We start from the raw sequence: 16,092 nt of genomic DNA on the forward strand, positions 1-16,092 counted from the left end.
GAAACCCACACATTGTATGTTGTACTAGCATACAGCGAGACCTTCAGAGATGGTGGTCGAGACTGCTGTACACACCAGTACCTCTAATATCCAGTAGCATGTCCTCTTGCATTGGTGCATGCCTGCATTCGTCGTGGCATACTGCCCGCAAGTTCATCATGGCACTGTTGCTCCAAATTGTCTCACCCCTCGATGACGACAGAGTGGTTGGTGGGTCACGTCGTCCATGATATGGTAGCACTATCGGTCGGAGGATGGCATTCACGTAATTGCACAGCCATTACGGCGCCTTTCATGAGCTTCAGCGGCGTACGTCGCCCCCACATAATACCACCCCAAATCAGCAGGGAACCTCCACCCTGTTGCACTCGCTGGACAGTGTGTTTAACGCCAGAACATAGAATTTAGTGAATAGTATACTACAACGGCAAACTGTGAAAGCAACGAATATTCAAATTTAACGTCTCGTCGATGACAAGGTTACTAGTGACTATCTCCTCCATGCCGGAAAAAGATCTTTTTGGTTCACTCCGAGACGCCTGAATACTTCCCTTGTTGAGAGCCCTTCCTGGAACAAAGTAACAATGCAGACGCGATCGAACCGCGGTATTGACAGTCCTAGGCATGTTTGAACTACAGACAAGACGAGCCGTGTCCCTCATTCCTGGTGGAATGACGAACTGATCGGCTGTCGGACCCCCTCTGTCTAATAGGCGCTGCTCAAGCATTGCTGTTTACATCTTTGGGCGAGTTTAGTGACATCTCTGAACAGTTGAAGGAACTGTGTGTGTGATACAACATCCACAGTCAACGTGCATCTTCTGGAGTTCCTGGATCCGGGGTGACGTAAACCTTTTTTGATGTGTGTATTTTCTTCTACGATGCCGATATTATCAGCGGGAATATGCACAGGCGACTTGGACGGATTACCCGTTTTCATGTAAGAATAAACATTTTAAGATTTTTCTTAGTTGAGTAGATACGATCCTGCTTCTGAATTAGTTGAATCTTTTCGTGTATTTGCCCTTACGCTTATTTTCTTTTCATGCAAATATTCTCTGCTTTTCAATCAATTTAACGCCCGAACATAGAATTTAGTGAACAGTATACTACAACGGCAAACTGTGAAAGCAATGAATACTCGAATTTAACGTCTCGTCGATGACAAGGTTACTAGTGACTGTGCTCAAACCCGTAGATATAATCACGGTTTTACCTTAAGCAGTTTTCGGAAATCACGGAAAACTTTAATATGGATAGAAGAACAAAGAAAGTAATCCGGTTCATTTGGATACTGCGAACACATTTCATTTCTTTCTGTAGATATTCTGTATGTAGTTGATTCCACGAAAATAAAATATAAAAAAGAATATTTTATTTCGTGTTGTACTAGCGTGTAGGGATGAGGAGCTGTTGAGGGGTGTACAGTTGAGTAGTGGAAGAGCTGACAGATTCTGAAAGAACGCTGGCTGACGATCATTACTTTGTATACAGCATGCCGTGCGTAGCGTGGAAACTATGTATCAGCATTGCTCGAAAACAGTGGAACCTCGCAGAGAGAGCATAATTCATTCCAGAATCTTAGCCGCAGTGCGAAACACTCGTTAAGTGAAGCAGTTTATCAGATATAAATTAATGTAAAATACGATAGTACTTTCCATGCAGAAAGAGTACTAAAAGTTTTATCTTATTCATGCCATTGATTCAAAGAGAATGATTGTATATAGTATTATGTACTTGATTATTCACGATACATGACTACTACTTTTTTACTGGAAAGCTATCAATAGTCATTTGTTTCTGCCGACGACTCAACACTTAGCGAAAATGCGACACAGCGTTATCTTCAAATAAATTTATAGCACGCATAGCCTCGGCTTTATTGAGGTGATGATTTTCAATGTATAACGGAACCGATTCCCATGCTCTCAGCTTCTCTTTTGTTGCGGCAGGAGATTGCTGCTTTGCTGTCACAGCCACCTCCACCGCCTCCTCCTCCTCCGAGAGCTCCTTTCCATAACTTCCTGCTGTTAAACACACAACTCCGTAAGTTCCTCGGTGGTCATTTTTGGCTGTGATCTTCCACAAGCTCATCGAATCATTGTTATCCCTTTTTTCGAGCCCCATGCTCTTGACCAATGACATAATCTCGTTGACTACAGGCTCCTCAGGTACTGATTCAAATGCCCGAGTCACATTCGACAATGGACTCTGGCCAAAGCTTCTTCCAAGCAGAAGTGGGCGTTCTCTTGGTAATCCCTTCCCACGCCTTTTCGATCATCTTTAAGCAGTCAAGGATGTTGAAGTGATATTTCCAACTCTCTCTCAGAGTGCCATTAGTATCTTCGGTCAACTCCAAGCAATGCTCAACGAGCGCTTTATGTAGAGCTTCTTGAAGTTAGAAATAATCTGCTGGAGAAATGGAGCGGTGTTGGGAGACAGAAATTGGATCTCGATGGATTAAAATTCTTCAAGATGGTGGTCTTGTAGGGCTGGAGAATGGGCAGGAGTGTTGTACATAACGTGACATGGCAGATTCATCTCAAGCAAATATTTTTTAACGAAGGACCAAACACTTCACTGATCCAATCACAAAAAAGATCACGTGTCACCCAAGCCTTTTTGTTGGACATCCACATCACAGTTGACCTGCTCTTCTGGACTTTACACTTATTGAAGGATCGTGGAGTTTCTGAATGGTGAACAAGCACGGTTTAGTTTTCAAATCCCCAGTTGCATTGGTACGGAATAGCAATTTGAGACAGTCATGCACTGGCTTGGGACCGGGCAATGCATTCTCCTCTGCTGTTATAAAGGTACGCTTCGACGTCTTTTTTTCAGAACAGACCTATCTCTCACAATTAAAAACCTGTTGCGGCAGATGACCCTCAGATGAAGTTCCCTGCTGCCTTTGTGTCGGAGCTGGCTGCTTCGCCGTGGCTATGCTGTCGATGCCGGCCGGGTCTTCTCTTAAGCTCATCGAACCACCCACAGCTACCGTTAAACACTTCTTCGGCCGTTAATGATCCTGGTGTTTCCTTAACGAGGTCGGCGAAAAGCGTTCCCGCCTTCTCACAGATGATGTTCTCGTTAATATTGTCTCCTTGCAATTGCTTTTTATTTATGCATTGTTTAAATATTTTTCACTCCCTTTGAAGCACCGATCTTCTTAATCTTGTCCTTGTTCTTGAGGATGGTGCAAACAGTTGATGTAGACCGACTGTATGTGCGTGCTACATCAGCAATGCTCACACCATGTTCGCGTTTTTCAATGATTTTACGTTTTATTTCTGAGGCCATTTTCTTTCTCTTATGGTCGTCTTCTTGCGGTTTTATCTTCGCCGACATTTCTACGAAGGTTACTAAAATTTGCACACAAGGAACACCGTGAACACAAGTTTAGGAAAATGAGTGATCACAAGCTGCACTAAGATAGTAGCAGAAAGAGCGCTAAACCCAGACTGCGGTACGCACTGAATTCATTGTTCATGTGCCGCTGCCGACAGCGAAAGGTGTTCGTATTGTTGAACGTTCCCCAGCAGCATGCGTCGTTACTTGTTATGCGAAACAGTTCGTTAAGCGAGTAATTTTTTTATGATTTGTTTTGCTCGATATGCGAACTGCACGTTGTAGGATGAGCTCGGTATGAGAGGTTAAACTGTATAACGATTTGCTGCAAGTTGTAGGTATCTGATAAGTAAATCAACTTCATACATATCAAATTTAAAATCACATGAGAAAAAGGAACATTAGCTTAAAACACTATAAAACACTATCACGTAAACTGTCAACGTAATGAAATAGTTTTCAATGCGAAAATGTATTGTAATATTGTATAATACAGAATACGATCGACATCACAGAGGTCGTAATTGTGATCCACGGACACGCAAAGTATTTGTTATCCGTTAGTTTTAAGCCTTCTTTAATAATACAGTATATGCTGCCACTGATAGTTCGTGAGAAGAGCAGGTCATCGATTTAACACATGACGATGTTACTTACGATACGCATCACTGAACAGTACGGTAAGGGAGACAAGAAATTAACTTCAATGCCTGTAGCATACTTCCGCCTAAGAAATCTATAAAGGAACAAACTGGTAGAAAAGTTGTTTGAAAACATCTGCTGATTTACCATTTCTAAAGACTACCTTGTTTTTAGATCTACAGCTCGCTCAATATGTGGTTGACCACAATGGCTACCTTCGGAGTTGCAGGAATCCCTGCAGACCCTTATATCCTACCACACGAAACTACGTTACGACGAACGGCAAACGATGAAAACCCTCGTGGCTGTGTTCCAAGGACAGCATTCACGCCGCTCACGTGATTGATTGCCTTCCACTGTCTGGAGGCGACAGAGGGTGACGGGCCTTCTGCCTCTTTGGGTTGAAATGGGTAGGAAACTGCCACAGTCCAGTTAGTGACCGAGCCAACAGCGACAAATTTGCTCGGTGAATCCTAATATGGCATCCACTAAAAGAGAAATACCTCTGGAGTACGTGTGCCTGATGCCCGTGCCGGTATAGTGTGGTATCCATCTTTAAGCAGATACTGAGCACTGTGCTAATTTTAAAGAAGACTGCCCATGTAGATCCAGGGAGCTGGTGGAACCAAGACCATTCAGCGGCACTTCGTCAAAATTGGTAGCGAACGAGGTGGCCAAGTGAACACTCATTCTGGAGGACGGCTGTTCAAATTCCCGTCCCGCCATAGGTGTTTAAGGTTTCCTAGATACATTAATGCAAATGTTGGAATGGTTCCTATCGAAAGGATACTACGGATATAGTTCCCTATCCTTCCCCAAACCCAGAACTAAAGCTCAGCCTCTAATGACATCATCGACGGGGCCTAATGTTGACTCCTTCTACCACATTTGTAGCCGCGTTAACACCAGTAAATTTTGTTTTATAATTGTTGAAAATATTTTGGAAAAGAAGTTGGTACTGGATATGCGATAGGATACCGAAATTTCTCATATGTTTTTCCCCTTTTCTCCGTCTTGTGTTTTATATTGATACTACTTTATGTAAGCTTATTTTGATTGCAATAAATACGAGTACACAATAGTTGCTTATTGTACACTCCTGGAAATTGAAATAAGAACACCGTGAATTCACTGTCCCAGGAAGGGGAAACGTTACTGACACATTCCTGGGGTCAGATACATCACATGATCACACTGACAGAACCACAGGCACATAGACACAGGCAACAGAGCATGCACAATGTCGGCACTAGTACAGTGTATATCCACCTTTCGCAGCAATGCAGCCTGCTATTCTCCCATGGAGACGATCGTAGAGATGCTGGATGTAGTCCTGTGGAACGGCTTGCCATGCCATTTCCACCTGGCGCCTCAGTTGGACCAGCGTTCGTGCTGGACGTGCAGACCGCGTGAGACGACGATTCATCCAGTCCCAAACATGCTCAATGGGGGACAGATCCGGAGATCTTACTGGCCAGGGTAGTTGACTCACACCTTCTAGAGCACGTTGTGTGGCACGGGATACATGCGGACGTGCATTGTCCTGTTGGAACAGCAAGTTCCCTTGCCGGTCTAGGAATGGTAGAACGATGGGTTCGATGACGGTTTGGATGTACAGTGCACTATTCAGTGTCCCCTCGACGATCACCAGAGGTGTACGGCCAGTGTAGGAGATCGCTCCCCACACCATGATGCCGGGTGTTGGCCCTGTGTGCCTCGGTCGTATGCAGTCCTGATTGTGGCGCTCACCTGCACGGCGCCAAACACGCATACGACCATCATTGGCACCAAGGCAGAAGCGACTCTCATCGCTGAAGACGACACGTCTCCATTCGTCCCTCCATTCACGCCTGTCGCGACACCACTGGAGGCGGGCTGCACGATGTTGGGGCGTGAGCGGAAGACGGCCTAACGGTGTGCGGGACCGTAGCCCAGCTTCATGAAGACGGTTGCGAATGGTCCTCACCGATACCCCAGGAGCAACAGTGTCCCTAATTTGCTGGGAAGTGGCGGTTGCGGTCCCCTACGGCATTGCGTAGGATCCTACGGTCTTGGCGTGCATCCGTGCGTCGCTGCGGTCCGGTCCCAGGTCGACGGGCACGTGCACCTTCCGCCGACCACTGGCGACAACATCGATGTACTGTGGAGACCTCACGCCCCACGTGTTGAGCAATTCGGCGGTACGTCCACCCGGCCTCCCGCATGCCTACTATACGCCCTCGCTCAAAGTCCGTCAACTGCACATACGGTTCACGTCCACGCTGTCGCGGCATGCTACCAGTGTTAAAGATTGCGATGGAGCTCCGTATGCCACGGCAAACTGGCTGACACTGACGGCGGCGGTGCACAAATGCTGCGCAGCTAGCGCCATTCGACGGCCAACACCGCGGTTCCTGGTGTGTCCGCTGTGCCGTGCGTGTGATCATTGCTTGTACAGCCCTCTCGCAGTGTCCGGAGCAAGTATGGTGGGTCTGACACAAAGGTGTCAATGTGTTCTTTTTTCCATTTCCAGGAGTGTATTTAGTACGAAATCCAGTCAACAGAGACCAAACAAATTAGAACAGATGGAAAAATCAGTATTCGAAAATTTTTGTACATTGGTAGGAGTGACTTATTAAAAATCCTGACAGGTTGTGTGTGAGTGAGGGGGTGAAGGGGGCTGTTTAAGGATTTTTTTTTAAGTTTTCCTTTAAAGACAATCAGCGTGTTTCAGCGAAAACTTTTCCCAGTATAAAATTAAAATGCACTAGATTTTCTACAAAAAGATATTACTCATAATTTCTCTAGTTCTGTAGTTTCCGCGTTGTACGGGATGAAAAACCGCAGATAATTGTGTTGTAATGGTACATAATGTTTATTGTCGAATCAAGTGAGTTAATAATGAACATTAAAGTATGTACCACATCCAAGTGCACTAGACCCGCATTTAGGGATAAATTATTTTCTGGGGGTTTCATAGGGTCAGAGATGTGTGACAAGTGTGAGGAATGTTACGTTGCCGGATTATGATCAAACACTTCCCTCATTCGTACACTGATCAATAGCATCCGGACACCCACAAAAACATACGTTTTTCATATTAGGTGCAATGTGCTGGCAGGTACTCCAGATCAGCGACCTAATTAGTCATTAGAAATCGGGACAGAAGAATGGGGCTCACCGGGGAACTTGCGGACTTCAGACGTGGTCAGGTGAGTGGGTGTCACTTGTTTCATACGCGAGATTTCTCTAGTCCTAGACATCCCTGGGCCCACTGTTTTTGATGTGATAGTGGCGTGGAAGCGTGAAGGAACACGTACAGCACAAAAGCGTACAGGCCGACCTCATCTGTTGACTGACAGAGACCGCTGACAGTTGAAGAGGGTCGTAACGTGTAATAGGCAGACATCTATCCAGACCATCACACAGGAATTCCAAACTGCATCAGAAACCACTGAAAGTACTGTGACAGTTAGGCGGGAGGTGAAGAAACTTATTTCATGGTCTAGCGACTGCCTATAAGCCACACATCACACCGGTAAATACCAAACGACGCCTCGCTTGGTGTAAGGTACGTAAATATTGGACGATTGAACAGTGGAGAAACGTTGGGTAGAGTGACGAATCACGGTACACAATGTGGCGATCCGATTGCAAGGTGTGGGTATGGCGAATGCCCCGTGAACGTCATCTGCCAGCCTGTGTAGTGCCAACATAATTCGGAGGCGGTGGTGTTACGGCGTGGTGGTGTTTTTCATGGAGGCGGCATGTACCCCTTATTGCTTTGCGATGCACTATCACAGCACAGGCCTACATTGATGTTTTAAGCACCTTCTTGACGCCCACTGTTGAAGAGCAATTCGGGGATGGTGATAGCACCTTTCAAAAGATCGAGCACCTGTTCATAATGCGCGGTCTGTGGTGGAGTGGTCACACGACAACATCCCTGTAATGGACTGGCCTGCACAGAATCTTGACCTGAATCATATACAACACCTTTGGAATGTCTCACCGACAGGCATCGCTACCTCTCCTCAGTGCAGCACTCCGTGAAGAATGGGCTGACATGTCCCAAGAAACCTTCCAGCACGTGACTGAACATATGTCTGCGTGAGTCGAAGCTGTCATCAAGACTAAGGGTGGGCCAAAACCATACTGAATTCCAACATTACCGATGGAGGGCGCCACTAATTTTCAGACAGGTGTCCGGATACTTTTGACAACGTAGTGTACGTCCGCAAACTGCAGAGAACAGGCGCATCCCCATTCTCTCCACCGCACTACGTCGCAATAAGCAACTACACGGTGTTTCACAAAGTTATACTGACCTTTAGGAGATCACCTTGTGAATTACTGGCGACACAGTCTGAGACACGCCAGATACCAGATGCTAATATTAAGACAAGTTGCATCTGGACAGATTCTATTTAAATCTCTGCACTCTGTTCTTTGTTACTAGGTGGGAAACTGATCCCATGTCATTCTGTAAGGCAGTCGTAGCGATCTTCTGGGGCAACTCTTCACCATGAATGCTGCTCACTTTTCAGTTTACAGACTGTACCTCCCAGGATTTCCAATCCAGTTCACTTCTGCAAGTATTCAAAACAACCTCACTGAGCTCATATTTATGTGGTGGAATTATTTTCAGTTTATTCAGTGCTTATTTGCAGTTATTAAATGAGCTTTGCGTAAAATAAGTTCCTACAAACAATGGCTTGGAAGTGCTTAACTTGTGAGTAGATGGATGGCTTTAAGGCGACGGCCAAATGCTAATAAGTAAAATTTGTAAGTGTGATGTCGGTGATCTACGTTATGTTGGTGAGAAATGGACTGTACTGGTAAATGTGGTTCCTTGCTGTTATCTGCTGTTGGCAACATTGTAAAGCCGGGTAATTGTTGTAGTCAACTGGTGGTGAACTAATGAATGACCAGAAATTTATTGCACTTATGTCATCAACTGTTACTGGTAGACGTCTTCCATTCAGAAACTACTGGCACTTGAAGAGTGGGCTGCACTGAATGGAACCACTTACCATATATACACAGTATGTCTTGCAAGGTGTCTGATGGAATAGGACTGTTCATCGTCAGATCTGCTGTAACGCATTGCTGGACTTTAGTTGAAATAAATGAAGTCCAATGACACCTGGGCTGCTTACTTTGTTACAGAGAGTCAATACAAGCCTACTAGCCTCTTAAGGTTTTGGCACAGCTGAGGCTGGGGTTATGCATTTCATTCTTATCATGCTGCGAACGAAGTATTCCAGTCCATTGAAGTTATTTTGTCTACTCTCACAGCTGGACAGAAAATGATGGGGATGTATAGTCAGTCTGTAAACTAAAAACAAAGCAGCACTTACGTTGGGGGGGGAGGGGGGGGGGGGAGTAGCCTCTCTCGGAAGAACACTGCAGCTGCCGTACAGGTTGACCAAGAATCAGTTTCCCTGTAGCAGTGTAGAACCTCGTGTAGAGATTTTTACAGGTTCTGTTCACACGAGTTTCTTGCGTTATTATTATTATTATTAACTCATATCTTAACAGCATAACTTTATGAAACACCCTATAGTCCCTTTTTGTGACGTTGTGACAGTGCGGTAGAGAGAGAGAGAGAGAGAGAGAGAGAGAGAGAGAGAGAGAGAGAGAGATTCATCTGTTCGCTCTTCAGTTTGCGAACCTAAGGAGGAGGTAAGTGTATTATAATCCGGCGACCTACCTTGCGATTTTACGCTACACCCTGTTATGCCCTCAGAACACAATTTATCCCTTAGTACGGTTCTGCTGCACGTAGCTGTGGTACGTTTAACATTTGTTCTTAACCCACTTTATGCAACAATTTTATACAACTAAAACAATTTATTAATCTGCTATTTTTCCATCCCCTGCGAAGCAGAAACTATTAGTCCTCGAGAAAAAATAAGCAGCAGCTTTTTTGTGGAAAGTTTAATGCAGTTTAATTTCGTATTAGGAAAGATTTTCGCTGGAAGCTTCGGTTTTCACATTATTCAAGAAAAACTCGGAAAGAGACCCCTTAAATGTCTGCTTTCCCCCCTCCCCACGATCACCCATCATCGGTCACAATTTTTAGCTTTTTGTTCACGACACTCCCACCTATCACTGTACAAAAATTTGGAACTCACGAATATTTTCCCCTAACTTTCCTTCGTTGACTGGAGGAACGTAATCAATGCTGGCATTAGCTGGCCAGAGGGCAAGCGTAATTGCAAGTAACAAATGTAAAAGTGTAGTTAACGACATTACAAAAAGATAAGAGAACGTTAAAATTTAACTTGGTATCTGTCCAGTTTCTTTGGGATATTACTTCTTAAACGCACCATCTGCACAAAGTTTGGCGTCACAACACAATCGGCCGAGCAGTTTGCGCACAACGTGACTTCATAACCTACAATATTTAGAAATTTATTATACACAAGAACAATCGTTGCAGTAAGTGCTAATCCTCAAATGCGTGATTTGTTTCGCCATGAATATTCTTTACCTTCTTACCTACCGAGCTATCTAAGCAATTTCCATTCTCTCTAACTTCATACGAGCTTCATACGGAAATGTATGATGCTTGTTGCGATCTGCAGTTACACTGTTTGAAAACAGATGAAGACAAACTGCAAATTAAAAGGAGCTAATACTACAGTGATTCATCAGTTTACCAAGCACCACATAAGAGTGCGTCTTTGTCAAAGAGCATACGAGGTTCGTAAATAAATAGATGACCAATAAGCTAACAGAATCTTTTTTCAACGTGATTATCTTTTACCAAAAGACCCAAAGACAGGGAAGTTGCACAGGTCACACCAATATTCAAGAAAGGTGGGAGTAATGCACTAAATTACAGGCCCATATCGTTTACGTCGATATGCAGTATGATTTTCGAACATATGTGTTCGATCATTATGAATTACCTCGAAGAAATCGGTCTATTGACAGTCAACATGGGTTTAGAAAACATCGTTCCTGTGAAACACAACTAGCTCTTTATTCACATGAAGTGTTGAGTGCTATTGACAAGGGATTTCAGATCGATACCGTATTTCTGTATTTCCGGAAGGCTTTTGACACTATCACACAAGCGGCTCGTGAAATTACGTGCTTATGGAATATCGTCTCAGTTATGTGACTGGATTTGTGATTTCTTGCCAGAGAGCTCACAGTTCGTAGTAACCGACGGAAAGTCATCGAGTAAAACAGAAGTGATTTCTGGCGTTCCCCGAGGTAGTGTTATAGGCCCTTTGCTGTATCTTATCTATATAAACGATTTGGGAGACAATATGAGGAGCAGTCTTCGGTTATTTGCATATGATGCTGTCGTTTATCGACTAATAGTCATCAGAAGATCAAAACAAACTGCAAAACAATTTAGAAAAGATATCTGAATGGTGCGAAAATTGGCAGTTGACCCTACATAACCGAAAGTGTGAGGTCATCCACATAAGCACTAAAAGGAATTCGTTAAACTTCGGTTACACGATAAATCAGTAATTGAAAAGCCGTGAATTCAACTAAATAGCTAGGTATTACAATTACTATCAACTTAAAGTGGAAGGAACACAGAAAATGTGGGGAAGGCTAACCAAAGATTTCGTTTTTGGCAGGACACTAAGAAAATGTAACAGGCCTAAGGAGACAGCCTACACTACCTTTATCCGTCCTCTCTTAGAATACTGCTGTGCATTGTAGGATCATTACCACGTAGGACTGACGCAGTACATCGAAAAAGTTCAAAGAAAGGCAGCATGTTTTGTATTATCGCAAAATATGGGAGAGAGTGTCACAGAAATGATAACAGGATTTGGGCTGGCCATCATTAAAAGAAAGGCGTTTTTCGTTGCGACGGAATCTTCTCACGAAGTTCCAATCAGCAATTTTCTCCTCGAATGAGAAAATATTTTTTGACACCGACCTACATAGGGAGAAACGATCACCACGATAAAATAAGGGAAATCAGAGCTGCTACGGAAAGATACAAGTGCTCATTTTTTCCGCGAGCTATACGAGATTGGAATAATAGACAATTGTGAAGGTGGTTCCATGAACCCTCTGCCAGGCACTTAAATGCGATTTGCAGAGTATGCATATAGATGTAGATAATACCTGTATATTTATTACCTGACAGTCTATGCTGTAGTCATCCACTTCAAAAAAATTATGAAGGCTGTAGAGCGGATGGACAGTTCATAATACTGGGGGGGGGGGGGGGGAGGCAAGTAGGGCGTTAGGGAGATTTGAACACTGATCGCCTGGCAGACCAACACTGACCACACATAACCGCGACGCTGTGGCTACTCATCGTAGCTCGATGCCGCATATCTTACCTTGGGCCGTTGACGGTTTCAATTTTGCTTCCTTTTTCACAGTTCCGCACACCTTCCTAAAGAGGAACAGTTTTCGACGGGCTGTACAAAGGCCCATCTTATCACTAAATCTGATGACGGTGTGATGGGGAGTTTCCCTTGTAAGAAGCAAACAGTTTTATCGCGCCATCTGTCAGCATCAGTATTAAACGCTGCGGGGAGATATAGGATTTAACTGACGACATATGTGCCGATTTCTGTCATCAGGCACTCTGTGCCACGACCTCTTCCCTCATTGCCAAATACTGGGAACAGAAGATTCTTCCACCACCAGGACTCAAACCAGTTACTTCTGAGCACCATAACACTAACATTGCCTTAGCGACTTCTACGGAAGCCGGCTTAAGTTGGAATTATGGTGATAGCCTGACAAACTGACTGTGTAAACGACCAGCACAAACTTTTCCTGATACGTGACTGCTTGCAGCGTAAAATCATGTTTAAATACTATTGTCATACACAGTCTACATATACCTTCAAACGCCCACAGAACACAATCCAACCGATGAAATTTTCCACGGTTATCAGCCTATTGCCAGTGTCACCCTGAAGCCATGTTTCCAACAAATTATTCTTCACCTTCAGCTGAAGGTGAGTAGGAAACTCTTTGTAACATTAATTCGTGACTACGTTACCGCACACTTCAGAAAATTTCACCAATGAAATTCGCCAAAAAACCCTACATGATCATATATACCACTTTTTGCTATCGATTTTTCGGAGTGGAACGTAATGCCAACTGAAGGTGCAACAGCATAGGAATGTGGCCGGTCACTAAGCAACTGATAGGCGAAATATAATTATTTACGAATTAAATAAGCTCACGAAAACTAAACTAAATAAGTCTGTAGTGATATATTTGGCAGTGAAGGGTAGTATTAGAACAAGCAGACAGTGAAGCGTGCTCGTTGGCGGAACGGACTCACGCAGGTACACTACTACAGATATAACAGGTAGGCTACCTGGTATGGATATGCGGAGTCCCCTCGGGCTGAGGGCCTCGATGACTGGCGGCGGCACGCTGTAGAAGGGCGACTGTGCTGTCGTCCGCTGCAGCAGCAGCGTCAGCAGGGCACACGCGAGCGGCAGCAGAGGCGGCGCCATTGCGAGCGTAGAGCGCTTGGTCCAGCCCGGCCGAAGGTGCATGGGGCTCTGGCGGACCGCTTCCCGTTTCCCGCCACTGTGTGCCGCCAAGAGGCTGCCGCCAATCAGGGGATTGCCCGCCGCTGACGTCACAAGAGCGCAGCTGCGCGCGGCGCACGCAGCGGACAGTGTACTCTGCTAGGCGCAGAACTGCAGAATACACAGATCGTAGAGCTCAACATTAAAAATAGTATTCGAAGTTTAGAAGCTCGCTACTGTAAGCCCAGTTAAGGGACAACTTCCACGACACACAGCTAGTACTAGCGCGTGTTTTTATGTTAAGTGGCGTTTCAATAAATACGACAGGAAGTCATTACAAGAACAAATGGCGACACAATACCGTATTTGAGGTAACTATTCGAGTATGAACACTGAAAGATTGACGATGCCGGACCAAGTTACATTGTACAATTTCTGTAGATACTCTTAGGTCAGAACGAAGCCATCCTAAAAAAACTGACTTCGCTTAAATCAGAGCTGTGCAAATACGCTAGCTACCCAAGGAATGGCCGGCCAGAGTGGCCGAGCGGTTCTAGGCACTTCAGTCCGGAACCGCGCGACCGCTACGGTCGCAGGTTCGAATCCTGCCCATGGTATGGATATGTGTGATGTCCTTAGGTTAGTTAGCTTTAAGTAGTTCTAAGTTCTAGGGAACTGATGACCTCAGGAGTTAAGTCCGATTAGTGCTCAGAGCCATTTGAACCATACCCAAGGAATGTAGTGGAGTTAAGTGTGGAATCAGGATATTTAATATGTACAAAGCGAAAAGTCTGATGTCCGAAAGTCGGAGACATGCTTCCGAAATAAGTGGCATCGCAAAGATCTGAAATAAATTAAACAATTGTGGACTTTGGAAGTCATACAGATAGCATAGGGTGAGAAATCCCGTCCGTTGATAGAGTAACTCCTACCTTAGATGAGTTATCACAGTCGGATCTGAAGAGTCTGGCCCCATGATACTACTTAATAATGTTGCGCAATGGCTGTTTTATATAACGCCATCTGGTATTACGGACCCTAAGTAATGCATCCTGAGTGTGGTCTCTTTAATTCTTCTCTAGGTCTTTACTACGATAGAGGATTTAATCTCTATGAGATTAAAGTGACCAATTACGATATCTAGAATGTATTCCAGAAATATCGTTACGTTTTTCAAGGATTAACAATTGTCATTAACTATTTCATATCCATTTCTAGACAAAGGCTACATAAATACTCATAATTATGGATTGGCAAGGTTTGGTGACGAGTAGGCATAGTAAGGAGTTTCCGCCGTAGTCTATCATTCAGAGACACTCGAAGTTTTATGATACGTAAACAGTTATTTCACAGTGAACGAAGATAATGTTACTGTTGGGACAGAACGACCGTTACAGAGGCCACCGCTTCGGATCGACTAACCACTAACGGATCGTCGCGCCTATCTGCTCCGTGTGTGACGCTGTCGCAATCCGTTCTTTCCGTGAGCTACGTCGTCTACCGTTGAGCCGTAGATGTTGTGGTGGCCATTTGTCACTGCACTTGAACAATGGAAACTGAAAACAACCGCTGCGTTGCAATCCAGCTCGTAACTCCGATTATTGGTGGGCTTGCTACTGCTACCTACGGAAGGCAATTGATTATGGCCTCCCTTTTCTCGACTTTGTTGGTTACACATGCTGGCGTACAGTGCTTAATAAGCTGTAATGTCTTTGTCATTATGGATCCTACGTTGATGGCAGATTACACTTCGGACCTGAAAATGACGCCGTTCCGCATGGAAACTGTTAGCATGTTTTCAATTAACGAAGTCTCAATTACAATACAGCTGTTGCTCTCAATTTTCATTATTCAAATGATTCATGTCCGGCGCCCTCCCACTGTCCGAATGTTAATCTCATCTATTCACCATCTTCAGTAAGAATAATATTCCTGTTGTTCTTCTCCACGTCTACGGTCCGCGCCGTTGCTAGGTCTCGAATCGAGGACCGAATTTCTGAATCTCTGAGTCCTTGCTGATGTCCTCCGCGTTCCTAGTTTTTTCGTAACTCTTCCAGTTTCCGTCCAATCTCCCGCTTTGCCGCCATTATCCGTCACATGCTCCTGCAGTGTTTTCAATGAGAAGTGTTTGATCACCCATAATGCAGCCTGTAATTTGCTCCCCCTGAGTTACATCTCTGCTCACATAAACCGCTGGCTATGAAGACGTCATTTTGGCACAGAAAATGTACTGTAGACAAGCGCAGAGAAATGCCTTTCCTGACGAGGATATTGAAAAGTTGGCACAACGCTACGACAGATGTCTAAATCGGAATAGTGACTATGTAGAGAAGTAACTGAAATTGCTGCTGACCGTTGCAAGTGAAACTTTTTTTATTTTCGCAGTGGTTTCCATTTCGCTGTCGATCGGACCTTACTTTCCGAGCAGCCCTTGTACGTGATTTGTTTGTGAGAATAACTGTATGTTGGCCGTTTGGTGGCTACTAAACATTTTTATTATATACGTTTGGTTTTTGAACTGGACTATTTGATCCTCTAACTTGTTAGTTAGCAGTCGCAACAAGTTCGTCCAACTTAATTGAGGTAGTATTCTGTGGGCTTCCTGTCCCTGTCTCTCGTTCACAATATTCCATAC

At 44.5% G+C, this 16,092-nt stretch overlaps 1 protein-coding gene across 1 annotated transcript in view; it reads right to left on the reverse strand.

The window, feature by feature from the left end:
• The window catches only part of LOC126355748 (uncharacterized), a 76,536-nt gene extending 61,054 nt beyond the window's left edge, over positions 1–15,482 (reverse strand). The window contains exon 1 of the mRNA XM_050006137.1: positions 13,298–15,482. Within this exon, the coding sequence (XP_049862094.1) occupies positions 13,298–13,481 (184 nt within the window). The 5' untranslated portion in view covers positions 13,482–15,482. The remainder of the gene's footprint in view (positions 1–13,297) is intronic.
• Positions 15,483–16,092: the final 610 nt, after the last annotated feature.

This window comes from Schistocerca gregaria, chromosome 3, assembly GCF_023897955.1.
Source record: "Schistocerca gregaria isolate iqSchGreg1 chromosome 3, iqSchGreg1.2, whole genome shotgun sequence".
Classification (NCBI taxonomy): domain Eukaryota; kingdom Metazoa; phylum Arthropoda; class Insecta; order Orthoptera; family Acrididae; genus Schistocerca; species Schistocerca gregaria.